This window comes from Filicampus tigris, chromosome 20, assembly GCF_054856515.1.
Source record: "Filicampus tigris isolate MCC_2025a chromosome 20, RoL_Ftig_1.0, whole genome shotgun sequence".
Classification (NCBI taxonomy): domain Eukaryota; kingdom Metazoa; phylum Chordata; class Actinopteri; order Syngnathiformes; family Syngnathidae; genus Filicampus; species Filicampus tigris.
Genome location: NC_141236.1, coordinates 13,308,929 through 13,329,807, shown reverse-complemented (window position 1 = coordinate 13,329,807; position 20,879 = coordinate 13,308,929). Strand labels below are relative to the sequence as shown.

The window sequence follows — 20,879 nt, the reverse complement described above, 5'->3', positions numbered from 1 at the left end:
ATGATGATTTGAGACATACGTTTTTTGAGTTGATTAGCTGGAGCAAGCTGGATAATAAGAATAATAAATAATAATAATAAAAAAGCAGCCTCTGTGGACTCTCTGTGGAGTTGTTATGCTCCCGATATTTGTCGCATTAATGGTAATGCACAGCTGTTTATGTCTGTGTGGGTGGGTGGGGGGTTTGATATGGTTCATACACAGGTCCACAAGTAGAACATTGGTGGATGATAAACAGTAAACACTGCTGTAACGAACACAGACAATAAAAACCGAGCATGGGCGGGATTAATTGCAGGGATTTAACAATGAATTACGCTTATTTACATGGGTCGCGCTGCCATATGCCTTCTGGCGTGTTTGTGTATCAACTGCTTGTTTTTGCCGTTTCTCTGCAGTGATTGGTCCTCTCGGCAGATAGCACACAGCGCGTAGAATGTTACCAGGCCTATTTAGATGACGATGGAGGGGTGCGGTTATGTCCTGGTGGGGGATCAGTCTATCGACAGGGGGTGAATTCAGATCATTCTAACTCGCGCCATCTGTTTCGGGTGAAACGCGTAGACGCACGGCGGCGGGCTTTGTCTGCGGCGAGCAAACAAACAACTACAATTTAACAGCAATTATTTGCCATCACTGATCAACATGTGTTATAGCAAAAGGCTTTGTTGCTATGGAGGAGATCCTGTCTGCTGCCGGAAAGGTGACATGAGGATAAATGGAGAAAAAAAAAAAGATGGAGTGAGACACGGAGCATATGAGTCAGGCCCGAGAGAGCAAACAATCAAATAAATCAATGGGAAGATAGAAGTGAAAAGTAGCATGCAACAAAGTCCCTGCAGTCAGAGATGTGAAAATGCCGCACCGGACGCCATTTTGGTTGCATTCGGAAAACGCCAGGGCAGTCTGTCTTTTCCTCATGACGACCCATTTTCAGCATTTACAGTGCCGCCCCGACTTACTAGTTTTCCTAGATACGAGCCATCATTCGGACGATTTTTTTGCTTTGGCTTATTTGCGAGCACAGGCCACACCATTGACATGCTCACGATTAGCATCGATTTTGGAACCCTTTAAGGAACAAATATTTGAACGCCGACGGTGGAGCAAAACATGTAGAAAAACAATTGCACGATACTTACAGGCATATGTTGTTTATCCTATGAGGAAAACACGACTGATCTCATTGCATCTTAATGAGTCAATAAGAATAGTCAAAATGTGAATACACACAAATGAAGACATGGGATAAGGCCCCAGCCCGACCACGAATAGTGAAAATTCGTGAATAATTGGTGCCCCTTAGTATTAAAATGTATACACGTACGACGATATAGCCCGAGAACACTGTATAAGTAATCAAAAAGTCCGTTTTCATGAAAGATTCCCAAACGACTAAATACTGTGGCTTTAAAACCTTTGAATGATTTACTACCAGAAATTCAAATGAGAGAGTTAGAAGTTAGAAAAAGGCTACCTATGCAATTAAACACGCTATATAGTTTTATAATCCATATTCATGGTGAAGAAGGGCCCCTTGTGTTTGACAGTGATGCAGCTGATCCGTTAAAGATGTTTAAAAAAAAAAAAAAAAGCTCCCAGTTTGTGCTTTCTTGGTTGATCCTGATTAACAAACTAGTCATCTAGTGTGCAAAGCCGTGAACCAGATGAGGTTCTGAAAAGCCTCAAAATCAATCAGCCCCCCCTCCCCCTGGCCGTGCAGAGAATTCAAAGCGAGAGACTCAACACACCAAAACGGATGTGCTAGCTTGACACCCATCGCCGCGTCAAACAATCGCGAGCTAACAATGTCCTCACATCCAAACGGCAGGAAGACAACATATACTGCTGAGTGCATCTATTCCTCAGTAAGTTATTGATGAGCCATCAAAGCTTTGAGTCTGCGCAGGGGCGAAGAGTCCCAAAATACCAAATCTTCAGGGAGCTAATTAGGGACAATTTGGAGAATCTTTCATCAAAAACGTGCAAACAAGTAAGACGTGCGACCTTCAGATTCACCTCGGGCAATGCCCCAACGAAAGCTCAAGTCTCACCTGCAACCGGCTACAGTGCTGCTTTGAGACACACGTTTAATTCATGACACAAAACACTCACATCTTAAATCATCTTTTGAAATCAATAGAAATGTAATACAATGCGGTAGACCAACAAAGAAGAATAGACTTGCTCTTACTGTGTGCTTCCTTATGAGAGTACATGTTCAAAAATGAATTTTGATCATTTGGAATGGTTTATTTTCATATCTAATCATTACGATGGGGAAAGATGATTTCAGATACAAATGTTTTGTGTTACAAGCATGGCAACGGAACAAATTTAACTCGTATATCTCAAGGCACCGCTGTAGTTGTCTTCTTTGTTTGTGTCTGCATGACCGTATTATACTGCCCCCGGTGGCCACGTCTCAAACATCAGGAGGAGGTGCAATGAATCAATCATGATGCACAATCTTGAAAATTTGTTTTGATATTGCGATATATATATTTTTTTGCTATTTTAAGTACACATTACACACATATTTGTTGTTTTTTGGGGGGAGGTTGGAATGGATTTTATGGCATTTCTATTCATTTTGCCAATTTCAAGACTCAAGGGCTTCGCAAGGCCCACGCTCCGTAGGTTCCCAAACTGTGGCGTCTGCACCTGCAGGCCAATTTCTCCTACTCGCATCTGCCTCCCGCTCCGTGGCTGGAATCGGCAAAACAGCTGGTTGCCATGGTTTCCGTCTGGCCGCCGCCAATCGGTGGCTGTCTCACAGGCGGGTTCACAGGAGGGTAAGCCTACACAGTCGAGCATCGAGATGAGAGATTAGCATACATTCAGCTATAGCCTTACTCAATCATGCTCGGCTGCTGGCTTTTAATGAGCTCTCTCAATGTAACCTCATATATGACAAATGTCATTGAGATTTAAAAATGTATGTATTATTTTCCTGATTGACACCAGTAGCAAACTTAGATTGGTTCATTGGTGGCAATATTATGGCAAATAATAATAATAATATGGCAAAATAAGAAATAAACATGAATAATATACACAATCAGACAGAAACAAACCCTTCCAATACCGTTTTCAATTTTGACAAGATTGCACGTAAACATGCCTAAAAATCTATCATCACAAACTAAAGGCTTAGAGCACTCTCTGCTGGACGATTTAGAAACAACGATAAAAAACAATAATAGTTGCTAGTACGTACTGTAATTGTATTTTATGTATCTCAAGGCGACAAAATAAATAAACATTAAGATATGCCAAAGATGTAGAAGCTCAGTAAATGTGTTGTTGAGCAAATGGCGATTTTGTTAATGGAACGTAACAAAAGGCAACAGAAAAAAATAGCCAATCCCAGCCCGGCCGGCGTTTACATTTACCACGTCTCCTCAACAAAACAAAAAGAGCGGGCCCAGAGATGCAATACCAGTCATGGGCCTGTAGATGGCAGCGTCGCAATTGCGAATACAACAGGTACTTTCGCCTCAACACCTTTCCCGAATGTCCTGCAAACAACACGATCATTTTTAAGGACAAGTGCTTCACAAGTTGTGGAAGTTAGTCACGACGAGTGTTACACGACGTCTAAAAGTCGTCCCCTCCCACCTGTCCGTATGAGGACGTGAGGGAGGCGGGGAGTCCTCGCGTTGCTCCGGGCAGGTTCTCCGGCCGCGTGACGTCAGGAGAAATGGCGGACCAGGATGGCAGCGACGCATCTCCTCCGGCGTCCCAAGGTGAGTCCCCGCGCGCCTTAAACTTTGACAAATTCCCCGAAAGAGCGTCAACCGTCGTTTTAAAAGTGAATATTGGTGGGAAGGCGAGACCTCCGGTTGTTTTTATTTCGTTTGAACGCGGACGGAACAAACTAGGAGATCCAAAGTACAGTAGCAGCCCGCCGCCGGGTGGCCGGTCACGAGAAAAGGATTAAAAAGAATGAAAAAAAAAACCACGACACCGGTTGCTTGTATGTTGACTCAAACAACTTTGTGGTTTTAAACGATTAAAATGTGCTCGCTTTACTTTGTGACCGCCATTGTTGATATTTTAAGCTGGCCGGGAGCTGCTGGCGCACACCTGCCGCTGACAGTTCGACTACATTCGGCTTGGAGTGACAGGTGGAGTCGCAAGCCATTTTCTTTTAACACCCAGACTTTCCGTGAAAACTGCTTTAAACCCCATCCCATACGCCACTTGATGGCTATGTTAAATCGGAAAGTGCCATTTCAACCCGGATATGTGCATTAGCTTTTACATTTGTGTGTTCCTTTTAATCCACAGGCGGCCTTCAAGGTTGCGTATTTTTATGGACGTCGAGACACTACATTTTTTTGTAGTATGTTGAACACTTTTTTTCGTAAGTGTTTAACTTTAGGAAAACAATGTTAAATTGGCTGTGGGCTGCCTTCAACCGGGTATTTACAGTTACCACTTATCACCAGAGGTGTCGCCAAACTCACCCACACAGAATGGCTGGTTAATACCGCCGGTCTTCTATTTACGATGAATTTGTACGTAAATTGGAACGCGACGTTAGGAGATTAGGAGAAATTACCACAACAAACAGTGGTTCTGGAAGAAGTTGATGTTTGGTTATTACTAAGACAACCGTTTTGTTCTACGCAATGATATTTTAATTGCCTTACTTTTTGCCCAGCATGATTGCATGAAATTGTTGCATTCTTCAGACTTGTACATGCTCAAAAGGTGTGATTAGGAGGCTGTATGTAGCGTGGGTACTTGGGCCTATCTGGTTTAAAGCCGGAGTGTAGGATGACAGCCACTGTACCCTGCGAGGGTCAAGAGCAGATTGACTCGTGGAATATGGAAATACAAATTTTTAACACCCTCATTTGCAGTTGTGACTTTGGAGGTTTCTAATATTTATGTTTTATGTTGAATTCCTTTTCTGCCAGCCAAATTTTCAAATTGGAGCTTCCCCTATTGCCAGCTGTTTTATCGTATTTTCACACTTTCTATGAGCTACCACGCCTATACATCGAGTGTGAGGTGACTAAACATGTCTGACCTCCTGTTTTGGCACTTCTCTCGCTTATAATCACCATGACAAGCCAAGATTCACTCTCTAGTTTTTAGCGTCTATTCAAAAGCTGCGCTAAATGCAAAACGATACAACATCGCCATCTACTAGTGTTTGCTCATCATTATAGTTTTGCAGAAGCTTGAATTTCGAGTACGAGCTGAGCGAGATATACTTGACAATTATATTTGCCGGTGGCATTAAACGGTTGGATTGCAGTTGACGAATGGAAACGTCCACCGCGGTTTTAACATAATCGCCAAAGCTCTCAAATCAGCCAATTTGCTTTACAAACTGAGTTTCAGGATTGTTGCAAAGAATGCTGTGAAGTCACGCCACTCGATAATCGTTATGTCAGGTGACGGTATTCAACACCGTGTTGACATTAAGATGCCGTGATGGCTGTTGAATCTTGATGTTTGTTTTTTTTCTTTTCTGGCATGCACACGCCAGTACAAATAGTCCCTAATGTTTGCAGTACCGTTGGGCAGGCCACTAATAATACACACGTGGCCATAACTTTGCGACCTTTTGGTTCCTGTTGCATTTGGCACATTCATCTTGAGAACCTCCCTTTTGTTCTCCTCCTCCCACTCCAGTAAAGTTCGCAAATGCGGTGTGGGTGACATAACATGCAAATTGCACACAGGTTGAGCTACTGCAGCAACCTCGCTGCTCCTCGTTTCTAAATATTGAAGGTGAACGTGTGTGTCATGACTTCCAGTTACTGTTAAATGGTTAACGTGACTGGTGGACTGCTCGTCGGAAGTTAGCACGGTTGAGCCTGATGATACAGTATGCTGATTTTGTTTTATCTTTTTGTGGGGGTATTTTTATGGCTATTTTAGGTGAAAGGCAGAGCTGGCTTGCACTGAGATTTTTTTTTATTGTAATGCAAAATGTTTCGAAATGACTTTTATCCAGTTGAGCGACTGGACGTCAGTTGTGGCTATGCAGCTAGTGTCTGAATGTCCTTGACCACCTGTGGCGCGTCACAATATGTTTGACATGTTCTCGTTTAAGCATTTTTAAAATCGGTTTTTGTTCGCTTTGCTTTTACTTATTCTTGCTTTTGTTCTCTTTGCTTTGCGAATGTCTTCAGTTGTTCTTTTTGTTCACGCTTGTAGATGTTGTGTGAAGCCCATTGAGTTGCCTCGAGTATGAAATGGGCTACAGTGTAGAAATTGCCTTCTAGCTAGCGATGCTAGGCTACATGAAATGAGCTAATGTTTACGTTACCTTGCGCTGCCAATTGTAGACCTGCTGTCGTGTAAGACATTTTCGACACGTTGCACTTCTTGCGTGATATAATCCCAAACTTTGGGCATTCTGTGTGCACCTGCTTAAGTGAATTCAGGACAGTGCGTCATTAGTGTAATGGGGGCAACTGGGACTGGTGGGAGGACAGGCATCGCATGAGAAGTGAAGAACAAGAAACAAGTTTCTTTAGCTTGTGGATTAAGTCGTTCTTTCTAAGCCTGACTGTAAGATCTCATCCTTGGCGAGACTGGCCCACTCGCCCTCTCTCTCTTTCTCTCCCTTCTTGCCCGATTGAGGATGGACGCAGCAGAGCTGGTAGTTTGTCTCTCGCCACACGCTGTACTTTGCTCCTTTGCCCGTCCTCTCGATGTGTTTATTTGGGATAGTGTCTCTCGCGCTAACTGCCGCCTCGGCCAAAGTGCAGCAATGTGCAGCCCGGGGAAATGACTCGTAGCGCTTGCTGCTCTGCGTCCAACCTTTCAATGAGGAGGAAGCTTTCAGCTGCGAATCATCACCATCGTCATCGGGTATCCTCCGGCACCGCGACTCAGTCACTGCACGGACTGGGATGTCTCGAAGGTAGAGAGAGATGCCACGGACTAAGAGGAGAAGAGCGGGACGAGGCGAAGGTTCCAAACCGAGGCCGAGGCAGGAAAGCAGCCGCACTGTCATACCTGCACTCTTCACCATTACCGAGGAAGACGAGGGACAAAGACGGAGAGACGGTATCAGGAGGAAGACCAAAGGTATGACTGGAAGTGGAGATTTGTGTGTGACAGAGAGAAGCCACTAATATCTGGGCCAGGGGGGGCTAGAGAGTCCCACCAATGGACAGGAGGGTCAGTCCAAGTATTTTTTTTTTCCTTTGCTGTACTTTTTGCTCTTACGTCTTCTCCCCCCTCCAATCGTTTGTCAGGATGGCAGATAGCCCACAGGCAGAGTGTGTAAACGTGAGTTGTAACCTGCATGCTGGCGTGGCGTGACCGAAAGGGTCAACGCAAGGGCGGTGGATTTGCACGGCTTTGCCGTTGTAGTTTGTCAGCAAGCAGGGTTGCCAATCTTTCTTCCTTGAACTTCGAATCATTTCAGGAACGGAGTAACAGGTGGAGTCGGGACGTTACAGTGTGCCTCTCATAGTATATGCGGTGTAGTATTACCGATCGACTGGCTGACAACGACCGAACGACTTTATTGACGACCACACAACGCGTGCAACGGACGGACTGAGGTTTTCATGGGTCCGAGTTGTTTTTTAAAAGCAGTTGGAAATGCTTTCCTAAGCTCTGTGAATCCTGTCTGCGTCCTCACGCCCGGGGGCGCAGAAAGAATATGATGAGTGCTTTGACTAAATGTGTAAGACGTGGTGCTTCTGGTGTGGCTGCGGCCACAAGGGAGGAAGTGTTCATGCGCAGCTCACTTAAAGCGTAAATAATAGAAGAGCGCCGACAAAGAGACTGCCAGCAGCATTACAAAGCACCCCCCCCCCCCCCGTATTTAATTGAACAAGAATAAGAAGGGGGTCCTCGGTTTTCAATGTAGTTCGGTTCCTAGGTTGGCGACCGAACCCGAACTTCGGAACGCGTTGTCGTCTAGTAATCACTTACCTATGCTAGAGAAATGGAAACGTCATCATCTTATATAAATTTGAAACAGAAAAACTAAAGAACAGATATTCCTTCTCCGTCTGGATGACCAATTGAGGACTGGAACGGAAGAGTCTCCCATCCCCTTCTCTTCCTGCTTGTGCGTTGTCTGAAGCTTGCAGCTCTTACCTTAGCATTAGCTTGGGCTAATCCTCTCAGGCTACAGAGGACGGCAGGAGCCACGCAGTGCGCTTGCTCGCTAGCCGCCGGCCCGGACGGAGCGGCATTAATCGCTCGCTCTTACCGTTTAATCTGACTGCCAGTGAATGATGGGATATGAGGGGGGGCGGGGGGGTGCACACACATGAGCGGAGGCAGCGCCAGATTAAATTCTCTCAATGTCTCACACACACATTGGTAGAAAAAACTCGTGGACAAAGGGCTTTGGAGAGTTGCCACAACCTGTCTCGCATAAGTCGACTCTCAAGGACTGTGACGGTGATCCCAGCTGACTTCCCTCCCTCTTTTCTACTGGCTTCTTTTCCCCCCACTTTGGGGGATTTCTGCCTTTTTTGCCGCCATTGCTCTGGTCGCAACATGGACTCTGGCAGCACAATCATCTTGCCTTGTTTAGGATGCTTGCGGGAAGCACGGATGTTGACATTGAGCCTCCGTCTTGGCTAGTTGGAGTTTCATCAAGTCCATTCAAACATCATACACCCGAAATCAGGATGGAGAATCCAGGTAAAGACAAATTCGAATTCAGTGAGGTTGTCAGTTGGATTCATGGTTAGCGTCCAGCCAAGATCTTTTACATCGGACACACTTTTGTGAGGTGGCCTAGCGCCTAAGATGCTGATTTACTTCATTGTGGATCGTATTCCTGAATGGGATCATTTTGTGTGTTTGTGTGATTCAGAACAGCTTTGACACAGCTCTCAAAGTGAGGGGAAAGCCTCTGTCGCGACAACCTCGAGAACAGAAGGTTGACACGCACAAGTGCCCTTTATTGGGTGTGTGATGTTGTTGCAAATTCTCAGCCGGATTAATTAACTGGAAGCCAAACATCTGTTGCTGCCATAATTCGGCTTTATAAGCAGATGAAAGTATTGGAACAACTGCTTCGTTTTCAATTAGCAAAACCAGCCGAGCAGGTACTCGAATAAAAATTGGACCTGGTCATATCATAGCATATCGTTGCTGTAAACCACCGCCGGTCACATATTGGTCATCGTTGTAAGGTTTGAGCATACGCAGCTCGAAATGACAAAAATAACCACATGCTAATGTCAGCTCTGGATTGGCTCTGGATGCCGTCGCATTATCCTGCGCAGTCTCCGCTTTGCTGCGGCAGTCCTCAAGTAAATGACGCGAGGCCCGTGTTTTCCTCCATTTGGCTTGTTTTTGAAGCTCAATGTAGTCCCACACCACTGTAAATCAAAACCGCAATAATAAACATATTGTCGAACGAAGACCTCGCCGAGGGTGTCAATCAAAACACAGCGTTGTTAGCCTTGCGAAGGCTGAATTTTTGATACCCGTCATTGTGTTGCGCGGGTGTTGTTACATTTTGCTGTCATTCCAAACTTTGTCATCCATTCATTCAGTAGCGTCCGGTGTGGTGTCTGCCGGCACATTGTACTCCCGACCCGACCAGCTCATCTTTTGTTTGAAGAAAAGGATTTGAGCGGAAAGAATAGGATGACGAGACACGGTTGTAACTTGGCCCGGCCCAACCTTTCCCGTTTGACCAAATGCCAACTACGAAACCGGTTCCAGCGCTTGCTGAGCAAGCACCCGAGGCGGCGTCGACGTGTTCATACTCACCTTGCTCCGCGTTCCGCAGACGCCGCCATTCAATACCTTTGCATCTTTGTTCACGAGGTCCTTTAGGGAATAAAACATTGCCAACGTGTGAGCTTGCTTTCAGTTGCGTTGTCAATTGGTGGTGTGGCCGTTGGTAGATTGCGATATCGTGCCGTTGAAGTGATAAAGAACCTCTGTGGAACAGATATGTGAACAGGGTGAAGTCCATTTTGTTGAAGTGTGTCAGTTGAGGGATTTAATTGAACTTTCTGGGGCAGATTAGTTTCTCCGGCGGCCGGCCTCTCTCACGCTTTGATACGAACACGCCGGCTTGTTGGGTTCTTTTCATACTTGTGGACGTGGCCTGACTTGCATATTTAAAAAAAAAAAACATCCTGTGAAATTCGAATGTGGAGTTAATTTATATAGCTGTTAATCACAAAATAGTCGCAAAGGGCTTCACAGGGTCACAGTTCACAACGACATCCTGAGATCTGAGACATCTGAGCCTCAGATCCAGTCAAGGGAAAAACTCCAAAAGCCCATTTGGGGGCGGTGGTGGGCAAAGGACAAAATCCTGAGATGGATGAATTCCCCCTCACGCTTGAAGTGTTCTCAGATGCTTGCTCACTGATGCTGATCTGTCTCTCGTTGCCAGCGTCGGACGATGGCAGAGCGTCCTCACCCGCCCGGCCCAGCTCATCGCTCTCCGGACAGGTCTACTCCCCCACCCTGACTTCGACACCCACTCCAACCCCCACGGCCACCAGCAGCAGCCCCAATAACAACACAGCAGCACCCAAAATAGGCAAGATGATATGTATAATACTCAGCTAAAATATACATACCATATTTCATGAACCATTCCACCTAATCAGTGCCATTTTTTTTGTAATACTCTCAAAATAAACTCAAAGCTCTATTTTGTCCTTTCTTTTTTTTTTTTAGCACAAAATGTGATGATACACATATTGAACAACTCGGTGTGTAGTGTTTCATCTCAGAACTTTTTTTACCATATCATTTTTGTACTTAAACTCTTAGTGGGTTTTTAGCATAAACTAATATAGCATAACACAATACCGGCACTATAGCCATGACATTTACGCTAATTGAATGTTAACTTTAAACACAATACATACATACTGTAGCCTTGGCAGAGGTTGCAACGGAAGTGGTCTGTCACACTTTTTCATTTCATGCAACTCTTTGTGTCGCAGAATCTTGGCTCTTCAACAAAACCGATGAGAGGCTGAGGCTGGCCCGAGAGCGGCGGGAGGAACGCGAGAAGCAGAATGGTGTGTAGTCTTGTTTGGTGGAGTTTTTAAAAATGTTTTTTATTAAATACCACTGCAGTGGCTGGCACGAATATATTTGTACAATTGAACAGTCTGTGGAAAACAAAATCAAAACCGACTATTGCAGAAACATCAAGACAACACAGAACGCACATACATCATCTTTGCTTGACGTATTTCAGTGCTGCTGTTTTGGTTAGCAACTATAACACTATTTGAAGAAATCGGCAAAAGTTGAATCAGGGCAGCTGCCTTAGGTTAGTTTTGCGGAAGGCTTCTTTGCTTAGTTGTTTTTTCCTCTTTGCCATGACAATTACTGAGAGAACTGACAGTTTTTCAGGTTGTGATATGAAATTGCAGCCAAAAGCCAGGCTCGCCATCCGTAAACTACACGGAACATCCCGCGACAGATGCGTGGCACACGTGTTTAAGTGACTGGTGTAATTGCATTTGTTGCCGTAAATATTGGACGCCGGGTCCGCTCGCCGAGGGGGCCGAAGGGATTTGCTGCGCGCTAAAGCCAAGTCACGTGATCGGCAGCTGACCCGTGACACGGCCGCTTTAAGCCTGTGCGGCATGCGCGTCTGCTTTTTGTGCCCTTGCGTGATTTCATCTTTTTTTGTTGTTGTTGTTGTTGTTGTTGTTGTTTCGCCACGTACCAGCCGCCAAGGAGGCCCAGTGGCAGGCGCGAGAGGAGCGCGCCAGGCAGCACTACGAGAGGCACCTGGAGGAGAGGAAGAGGAAGCTGGAGGAGCAGCGGATGAAGGAGGAGCAGAGACGCTTGGCTGTGGAGGAGAAGCGACGACAGAAGCTGGAGGACGACAAGGTGATCTGGAGCGAGGCGCTACCGATACACATGAATGTTGACAATAAATGGTGGCCTCTGAGCTCATAGATGCCCTGTCCCAAGTACAGTGAGCACCCATTTAGTGCAGGGGGATACCTTCAATCCACGTGATAAACAGACCACTCATCTTTTTTGTTTTTGTTTTGTAGTTTTACCCCTCTCACCTGCTTAAAACGTGCTGAATCAAAACACTCACTCACTGGCATATGTTCTTTCTACTCTGTTGTGATGGCACCAAAATTCGATTAGACTGCACAAATTTTGAGGCGGATGCACTAGCCAACCGATGTACAGTAAATATTTTATTTATATGTATCCATAGGCTTGATGTACATATGCTTTTTCATTGCACGCACTTCACTTGCTGTATTTTGGCTGCATTTAATTTGTTAATTTCTCCACAGTAACATACACTTTCACCATTACTGTCAAGCAAATGTCTTGGTTGAACTGCGAATGCAACTGCGTAGCTGTGGGCTGTGTGCTCAACGGTGCTACAAACAGTATTTGTTCATTGCTTACTAATTTGACTTGAAGTCAAATCTTTGAAATGTCCTACGCCAACCTGTGGCTGTTTTAATTTGTGATGTCATTGAGAATGCCGGTGGCTTTTTAACAAGCCTCGCGGACGGCCTTTGCCCTGGCTGTCGGCCTTGTGGGCCAAATCATTTGAAATCATTTTTTTTGCTCCTCCTTCGCGGTCCTTCTGCAAAGAGGCTCTCTAATGCGGCCACGCAATTGGACGATCCGAAGTGAAAATGCTTTTTCGGGGTGTCGGTGTAGCTAGCTAGCTAGCTAGCTGGTTGTGGCAAGTGTCGGATAACTGCTGCTGACTGCGATTGAAGTCGCTCAAGTTTTTATCTAGTGGGGTAAGGGCGACTCATGCCATAAACCAAAATATGTCATGTGGCGCCGTTTTAGCAACTCCCCCCAAAAATCACGAACATTATCTTCCAACATGCACGTAGAATGTATTTCGTAACAATCCTCTGAATTCACTTTATGGAGTAACAGTAGTGAGACTCCTTGAAAATGTTCTCAAATAAATCTCCATCACGCTTGTGACCGAAGGTTCGTCATGCGGCGGTGATGCGGCGAACGATGGAGCGGGGTCAGGCGACCAGACCCAAGTCCAACCGCTGGTCCTGGGGCGGCCCCCTGCAGCCCAACAGCCCCGTCACGCTGACCGGTACGCTCCCTGCCGTCACGTGGTCACAAACCTCTTCAGCGATCAGGATGTTGACTCACAATGTTGACTTTGAGGTTCACGCAGACCTCGGACATTTTCCTCCACTTCTCCTTCAGTCGAGGGTGTTTAGTTTTAACGCACAATATCCTTTGTGCCAGTGGTGTTTTTCTGCCATATTTATATTTGAACTTGACATATCTGCCCTCGCTGAATCACTTTCTTTCTGTCTCCCCACCTGGCTGTTTCTCTCTTTGTTCTCTGCAATGCATTGTCCTCCGCTCTCCTGGTCCAGGTTTTGTCGAGTCTGCTTTCCTCTATCCGCTCGACCTTGCTGGACTGGAGCACGTGCCGAGTGCTTTCAGTGTCCACCGTGGACACCCATTGAGATCCCAATGTGAATATTCTCGTGTCACGTCAGCTAGTGGGCCGGCGCATAGACTTTCACTGACATGTGTAAGTGGGGTACACGCATATCGATTTTTTTTAAAAATGTGAGAGATCCCACACATGACGAGCAAAAAAAAATCGCCAGTCTCCTCCCTCAAACTAGATGTGTGTTGTAATACTAAAACTGACCTGTGGGCGGCAGCATGGTGCCGCTCAGCATCCAGACTGTTGATAAATACGAAGAAATAGAAGCAGCTAGGCTAACTGTTAGCTAACTAGAACTTTTTTTTTAGTGTGGCGAATGATTTGTGAGACACGTTTTGATGTTAATTTAGCCATTTTTTTCCCCTGAAATTGGTTCATTAACATGTATTCATTTATATATTTTCCACTCATCCATCTCAAGAAACAAAAAGTGATTGTCGGTATGTGTGTACCTCACTTTAACACGCAGGCATTAGTGGACATTTTTAATGGCACAATTGGTGTTTGTGACTTTGTATCCAGACATAGTCCCTTGGCTGATAGATGACACGGCAGTAGCACTAATTCTCCTTTTTCCCCCTTTAGAAGCATTCTTTGCTTGAATTTTAGTATAGCTCGCAAGGAAAGCAGCCCTTTCAACTCCTTTTGATCTGTCCTTTTGTGTGTCTGACTTGATTTCGGCTGCTTCCAGATGCTGACCGAAGGTCGGTGTCCACGGTGAATTTATGCAAACAGCACGACCCCGTCATTACCAAGCGCCTGTCCTCATCCTCAGCCACGCTCCTCCACTCGCCCGACCGAGGTAAGTCAAATGGCAAAAAATGGATTTTCACTGACGCCATTAACTCAGTCGTGTATTTTTACCCCCGGGACAGGTGATAATCTCCTTGGTTTCGCTCGATTTTTTTTTTTTTTTTTTTGTCATCAAAAGATCATCTTATCCACACAAAGCCCGTTTCTTTATATGCTGGGCATGGGATATTATATTTGCAATCAACAGAGAACTATTGATGCCAGTTTGTCCTTTTTCCCCGCCAGGCCCTGACGGATTATAAGAACGCAATGACACGCTGTATGGTTGGATTGAATGTCTCTATGCTACCGATACAGGGTTACAGGCGAGAACAACCTCCACCCCTGCCATAAACAAAGCTCAGTCCAAAACTCGTCTGTACCAGGGGACCACCACCCACCACAGATACACAGGTGTTTAATGGCCTTTAAAAAAAAAAAAAAAAAGTACACTGGTCATAAAATAGCGTGGGCTGGAAACTGTTGTGATCACACCTATTGAAAGAAATTGCGCTAATCGTGCTACTTGTATTACAATGGTACACCTCCAAAGTGGAACATAATTTGTTTGACTCCAAAGTTGGAAAGAAGTAGGAAGGTATTTCATTTGTTTCATGTCCAAACTGTCATTGGCATCGAACCTTTTTTAGTACTACAGCTGTGAACTTGTTTTACACTTAATTGTGACAGTTTGACTGCGGCACTGCCTCATTAAATTGACATCATTTCCCAAGTGAAAATGTGTTTTGCTATGTGAGCTAATCGGTTGGAAGCTTTGCGGAACATATTTTCCAACTTCAAGGTGCCATCTGACATGTATTTTTGTAGTTTGCTTTAAATTGTGTACAAAACCACTCACGGTGTCATGTTTAAAATGCACTGTATGTACCGTATGCATCAAAGGGGCCTCCCACCGCCGCCTGACCCCTTTCTCTAATCCTCTGTAGGATAATCTTTTTGTTTTTGTGGAAACACTCTACGCCGTTTGTTTTATCCGGACAAATGGCGCACATTTTAGCAAAGGGAAAATTTGTTGCCAATTTCTACAGTTTCCAGCCCACTTTAATCTTGGCCTCCACGCTTAAGTCTGCAGCCTTCAATATGAACACAAGCTGATGGGCGCTTTGTCCGATGCATGCGGCTAATCGGGCTAATTGCGTGCACTATTCCGGAATGAGCCTGAGAAGTGCATGGCCTCACAAATCGGGCTTTCCTGCCCCGAAGTCATCGACGCGCACTTTGTTGGTTTAGGATTTCTTTTGGCTCTCTGCACTCCCTTCTGAATCCGCTTCCTTTGTTTGCTTTCGGGTTTTGCGCTTCACTTCATCCGGGCACTTTGCTGGCGCGCGCAGGTGAAGGTGTCGCACAACAATCAGGAGCACCCCGGCTTATTCGGGCCGTGGCCGCATTTGATAATCTGCTTTGACTGGATGCAAAACTAAGTTATGTATGGCGGCCACTTGTTATCAAAACAACAACTGTGTGTGCGTGTGTGCGCGTGTGTCTCCTATGTGTGTGTGTGTGTGTGCGTGCGCACTCAGGTCCTCGCCGCCTTCCCCTGACGCCTTGGGAGAGCAACATGGTCAACCGCCTGCAGCAGCCCACACACTCCTACCTGGCACGGAGTTGCAGTGCCATGAGTCTCTCTGGAGAGCAAGCGGGTAAGCCCGAAAGCCCCGCCCCCTCCCGTCACCGGCCAATGAGAGCGCACCGATGCGCAGCGTCTCACTCAAGAGCGCCTCATCGATCGGAGCAAGTGCTGCCGTTGTTGATATGTTTGCTCTCTTGACCCGCGCCTTTCTGTTAATCAGATTGGGTGCGACTTAAAGCATTAAGAGTGTCTGAAACTTCCTTCGCCAGCCTGTATCAGGCACTCAAAGCTCACACGCACGCACATACACACACTCATACCAGCAAAAATGCACACACTTAACCCGTAAGCTGTTCAGGATGTCATTCCCGACTGATCGATTGGCTCCTTTCCCAGTAAAAGACTGAATTAAAAGAGAAGTGTAAAGTCCAATATCCCCCAGGCCTTACAATTCAGATGATTGATTAAAAAAAAAAAAACAACAACAACACATGAAACGTCTAGTTTAGTTTAGACAGTGTTGAAGTATTAACTGTGCATGTGTTTAGCCTTTTCTTTGGCCTTGCAAGATTTTTTTTGCACCCAGTCTCAAAAAGAGTGCTAAGAGCAGCTGTCAAAGTTGAAGTTTTATTGGTGTCAAGTTTTCCTATTAATACCATTACAACATGAGCTGTGATGACAACATGCGCCTTTTGCAAGTGTGTCTTTTTTTTTTTTTTTTTTTTGCTTCTTGTCAACTACTTGTCCACTAACACCCTTCCGAGCTTTCTTGTCAGTTTTCAGATCACAGTGTTTGTTTGTTTATCTTTACTGTATCTTTTACGACAAGCACGACTGACTGTGGTGTGGCACTAATGCTTTTCATTTGCTTCAAACTTTTCTCCTTCCCTTACTCTCAATCCTTCGCTGCTTCCCTCAAACATTTCCATTCATCTATCCCTGCTCCTGTCCGTCCGTACCACCATCTAACCCTCGCTCACCCCCACCTGGTCCATCACCCTAGCCGTGCCTGTGTGTCCTCGCTCAGTGTCGTGCCACCCAGTGGGCTCCATGTCATTCAAGACCCTGCAGGCCCGCCCGCTCTCTCACAGCCGCAGCCACGACCGCAGCCTCGCCAGGGAGACGGCCTCGTCCGCGCCCGCCCGCAGGAGGACCACCGGGACGCCGACGGTGGGTGGGACACTGTCGCCGTATTTGGCATTCTGCTCCAAAAGTATCTGGACTCTCTCACTTTTTACACAAATGGATGGACGATGTGGAATTTGGCAACACTGCCACTTGTCGGTCATCTTGAGGTCCCATTGACATAACTCAGCCGTTCTTTGAGATAGAAGCCCTCCTTTGGACGATTTTCTTCCTTTGACATACAAGCACAAATTTGAGAATGTTGATGCATTTTTATTTCATCTCTGTGTTTTTTTTTTTTTTTTTAAATCGCTATCTTCAAATGCTTTGTATTGGCATCATGATGTTTAAATTACACTTGTCAGCAGCAAATATATACATATACAGTGTACACGTAAAGCTAAATATATCACTATTATCTTTTATCTGATCCGCTTATCCTATATTACATATTATTGGAATTATATTCAAATCTGATGTACTAGAGGAAAAAACACAGACAGATTCAGAATCAGCGCAAAAAAAAGTCATCTAGCAAAGTTTACCTGTATCTCTGGTTAAAAATTTGTTGACTGGTATTATTGGAATTTGTTTGGGGAATCTGCACCCCCTTGTGGCGATATTATAACGGGTCTTGAAGGATTTTGCTGTTCAATAATATCAATGTCAAAGAAGTCATCTTTTTTGATCAAATATCCGTGCGGGGTCTGGCACACCGCTACTGCTGACAATGTTTCTGATTGCTTTTGATATTTTGTCGCTGGCCTATGCAGACGCCGCAGAAGAACCGCGACTCTGTCAGGAAGTCATGGAGCAACTTGTCGCTGCCTCTGGGCCCCGCGCTTACATTACCACTCAAATTACGATCCTCATCGCCTGTCAAAAGGAACACAAAACTAACAGTGCCCTCTCCTGGAAGGTAGTATAAACACGATTGTTTGATTATTTTTGTCAATGCAATTTAAAGAGAGCAAATTGTCGGGCAGTACACCTGGTACAGAGGCTAAGTAAGCGATCTAAACTATGCAGAAACAGCACAGTTCACTAGAGAATAGTTCTGCTAATTGAAGTTGCCTGCAAAAAGTTTTGCTCTGACCGTCGGAATGGAAAAATGGTGATGTCATCGAGGTCCAGCTTGTTGGCCTGGAGAGGATGAATTTGAAATGTGATTGGTTCAAGAAGCTGTCACATTGCTAATATAGTTCAAGTTACAAGCAACAGCAACACAATCTGATTGGACAAAAAAAAAAAAGACATCTATATATGGTACTTGGAAGCAGTGCAACTGCAACCCCGTTAAACTGCGCAAGCGTAGATTGTTGAGAATAATGAATCAAATTCCATGGAGCAAATTTTAGAATGTATAACTTCTCGCCATTGAAAAAAACGATTTCCCTGCAAACAGGCCTCCTCAAAAGGTCACAGGACGGCCTCCGACCCCCAAGATGCTCAAATCTCCCGGGGCAGAGGACCCCGGAAACCTGCGCCCCGTCAAAGTGTCCCCCGAGATTCCACAGACGTCAACGCCCGGCAAAACCCAACAAGCGGAGGACGAGCAGGTCCTCGGTCCTCCCCACCCAGCGGAACACAACAAGACGGAGCAAACCACAAGAACGGCACCCAGCGGTGAGTTCCTAGCGCCAATGAGATGTTCATTTGACGTGAGCTGATTTTTGAAGTCGGGGTTTGCCGTAGACCCGGCCCTCAAGACTTCTGCCGGCACCACAGACCGAGAGGAGGCCAGCCGCATCCTTGCTGAGAACCGCCGGCTGGTCCGCGAGCAGAGAGAACGGGAGGAAGAGGAGCGAAGGCAGCAGGAGGAGCAGGCGAGGTACCACCTTTCACAATAAGAACCTCCAAAGTCGAACTGTAACTGGTTCAACCCTAACCAAACGTTTCCTAGAGGAGATCTTGTGATTTTCGATGGTCATACTACATTTTATGACACATTTATGCGGAAATCCCAAAAGGGTTCACATACTTTTCCTTCTCTCTTCAGGTTAGCCAGGGAGGAGATGGCTCGCCGCAAGGCCGAGGAGCGAGCGCGGCGAGAGGAGGAGGCCCAGCGGCAAGCGGAGGAGAGGAGGCTGAAGGAAGAGGAGGAGAGAAGGATGGAGGAGGAGCGACTCCAGCAAGAGAGAGAGGAGGCTGAGAGAGCCCAGAAACAGGTCAGAGAAATACCAGCCGTGACGGTTGAGAAAGCGCCCGGGAGTAAAGCTGTCCACTTGGTCAGCAGCGAGAGGAGGAAGAGTCTCGGCTGAAGGAGGAGACAGAGAGACTGAGGCAGGAGAGGGAGAAGCACTTCCAGAAAGAGGAGGCCGAGCGGCTGGAAAGGAAGAAGGTGACGCGCCTCTTCAAACATCATTCAAACGTAATCCTGATGTGCCCCTAAAAGTGTTTTTTTTTTGGGTTTTTTTTTTTGTTCTTTCTCGGCACAAGCGCCTGGAGGAGATCATGAAGAGGACCAGACGCTCGGACACCACAGACAAGGTGACCAAATGACAAAATGGGCGACAGCAGACCTCCACCAAGGTCCAAAAGTTACAAACATGTCACTCTTGGACTTGCTTGATTAATTGAGGAATTTGGACTCAGCCTCTGGGAAAGTGTTTCCCGGTGGTGATTCATGAATTCATGTACGAGTATCACTTTTTTAATTGAACTAGCCAATTCGGTTTTTCTTTTCGAACATCTTCTCCTCCGTTGAGATGCACCTGTATGTCTGCTGACTTTTGAGTTGTTGACATGTTCTTCTCCATTTCTAGAAAGTAACCCACAGCAAGAACACAGGTAACTTCAACCCAGTCTCGTTTATGTTTTGACACTAAAGTACATCGGTTAGAAAACACCAGGATTGCAAGGACGGCATACACCAGCGTTTGCGTGTCTTTGGTGTCCGCCAGTGGCCGCCGTCTCTCCGGGCCCCTCCGAAAGGGAAGGGACCCCGACCGCGCATAGCAACGGTTGCCAAGCTGACCCCCACTTGAACACCAGCACTTCCACGCGCAGCCCTCTGATGCAGAGGTAGACTCACTTACATCATTCCAGGCTAGACCTCCTTAACCTAACCTCCTTCGCAGACGTTTTTTCTTCAAATAAAGATGCCAAGTCTCAATTGATACAAATAAGCACCTTACCGCAAACATACTCCATTGGGGGAAAACATGGTAACTGTTATCTTGCTACTCAATGATGTCAGTACGTCCACTACTAAATGCGCTTCTGCTTATATTCTTTGTTTTCTAGAGAGAATGGAGAATTTGAGGAGGTGCCTGAACTGCCTTCGCATTCCAGGTTGAAGGAAGACGAGCATCAGCAGCAGCAGCAGCAGCAGCAGCAGGAGCAGGAGGAGGGCGAGGGAGATGAGAGAGTTGCTGTCGTGGCCTTCAGGGAGAACGGCCTCCCAAAGACTCTCAGTGGTGGAGTGGACGATATCACAGCTCAGCAGGGAGCAGGTTACTCACATATTTTTTTTTTTTTAAGAATCAAGTCAGCATTCCTTCGTGATTAACTGTTCATCTTACCAAGACATTTTGTACAGTCGTATACTTATATACACTGTATATAAATACTTATACACCCAGAGCAAGCCACACATACACAAATTAGATAATACCAAAATGCGCCATTCAAAGGTCTTAGTGCAGACACAATACACATTGCTATTTTTGCTTTGGAAAAATTGGAAAATGCAATCACAATAAAAATATATATATATATATATTAATGAATTTATCCTCATTTTCTTCCTTTCCTTTGTTTAGATGTTGCCTGATGGTGCGTTGGGGCAGGATGACGCGGCCACGGAGAACCAAGAAGGAAGGAAGGCGCTTGGATGCAGAGGATTGCGTGAAACCCAACAAAGGCTCTTAGAGCATCATAGACGTCCTCTTGCGCCGCCTTTCGGGACTCTTGCAAAGAGACAAGAACCGTGTTTCCCCAAAGACGGTAACTCCAAAGATC

At 45.8% G+C, this 20,879-nt stretch overlaps 1 protein-coding gene and 1 long non-coding RNA gene across 8 annotated transcripts; one reads left to right on the top strand and one right to left on the bottom strand.

The window, feature by feature from the left end:
* Positions 1-1,935: 1,935 nt before the first annotated feature.
* LOC147128490 (uncharacterized) lies at positions 1,936-8,197 on the bottom strand. Of its 2 annotated transcripts, none has more exons than XR_015084087.1 (4): positions 7,918-8,197; positions 3,622-3,771; positions 3,396-3,521; positions 1,936-2,801 (listed from the first exon to the last, which is right to left on the bottom strand). It is a non-coding gene; the product is annotated as an uncharacterized LOC147128490 (long non-coding RNA). The 2 variants fall into 2 exon arrangements; XR_015084086.1 differs by having other exon boundaries at positions 3,443-3,521.
* On the top strand, positions 3,479-20,832 carry map7b (microtubule-associated protein 7b). Of its 6 annotated transcripts, XM_086019903.1 has the most exons (21): positions 5,698-7,059; positions 8,581-8,640; positions 10,361-10,510; positions 10,923-11,000; positions 11,663-11,826; positions 12,919-13,036; positions 13,329-13,430; positions 14,100-14,210; positions 14,519-14,614; positions 15,742-15,861; positions 16,819-16,961; positions 17,690-17,835; positions 18,322-18,542; positions 18,612-18,747; positions 18,916-19,084; positions 19,150-19,257; positions 19,356-19,406; positions 19,682-19,706; positions 19,820-19,940; positions 20,163-20,371; positions 20,681-20,832. In XM_086019903.1, exons 1-21 carry the CDS (start codon positions 6,903-6,905, stop codon positions 20,689-20,691), a joined length of 2,496 nt encoding a protein of 831 aa, XP_085876029.1. In that variant the 5' UTR covers positions 5,698-6,902; the 3' UTR covers positions 20,692-20,832. The 6 variants fall into 6 exon arrangements, with proteins under 6 accessions (XP_085876032.1, XP_085876029.1, XP_085876030.1 ...); XM_086019906.1 differs by lacking the exons at positions 5,698-7,059; positions 8,581-8,640 and adding an exon at positions 3,479-3,749 and having other exon boundaries at positions 16,795-16,961; XM_086019904.1 differs by lacking the exon at positions 8,581-8,640 and having other exon boundaries at positions 16,795-16,961.
* The last annotated feature ends 47 nt before the right edge of the window (positions 20,833-20,879 follow it).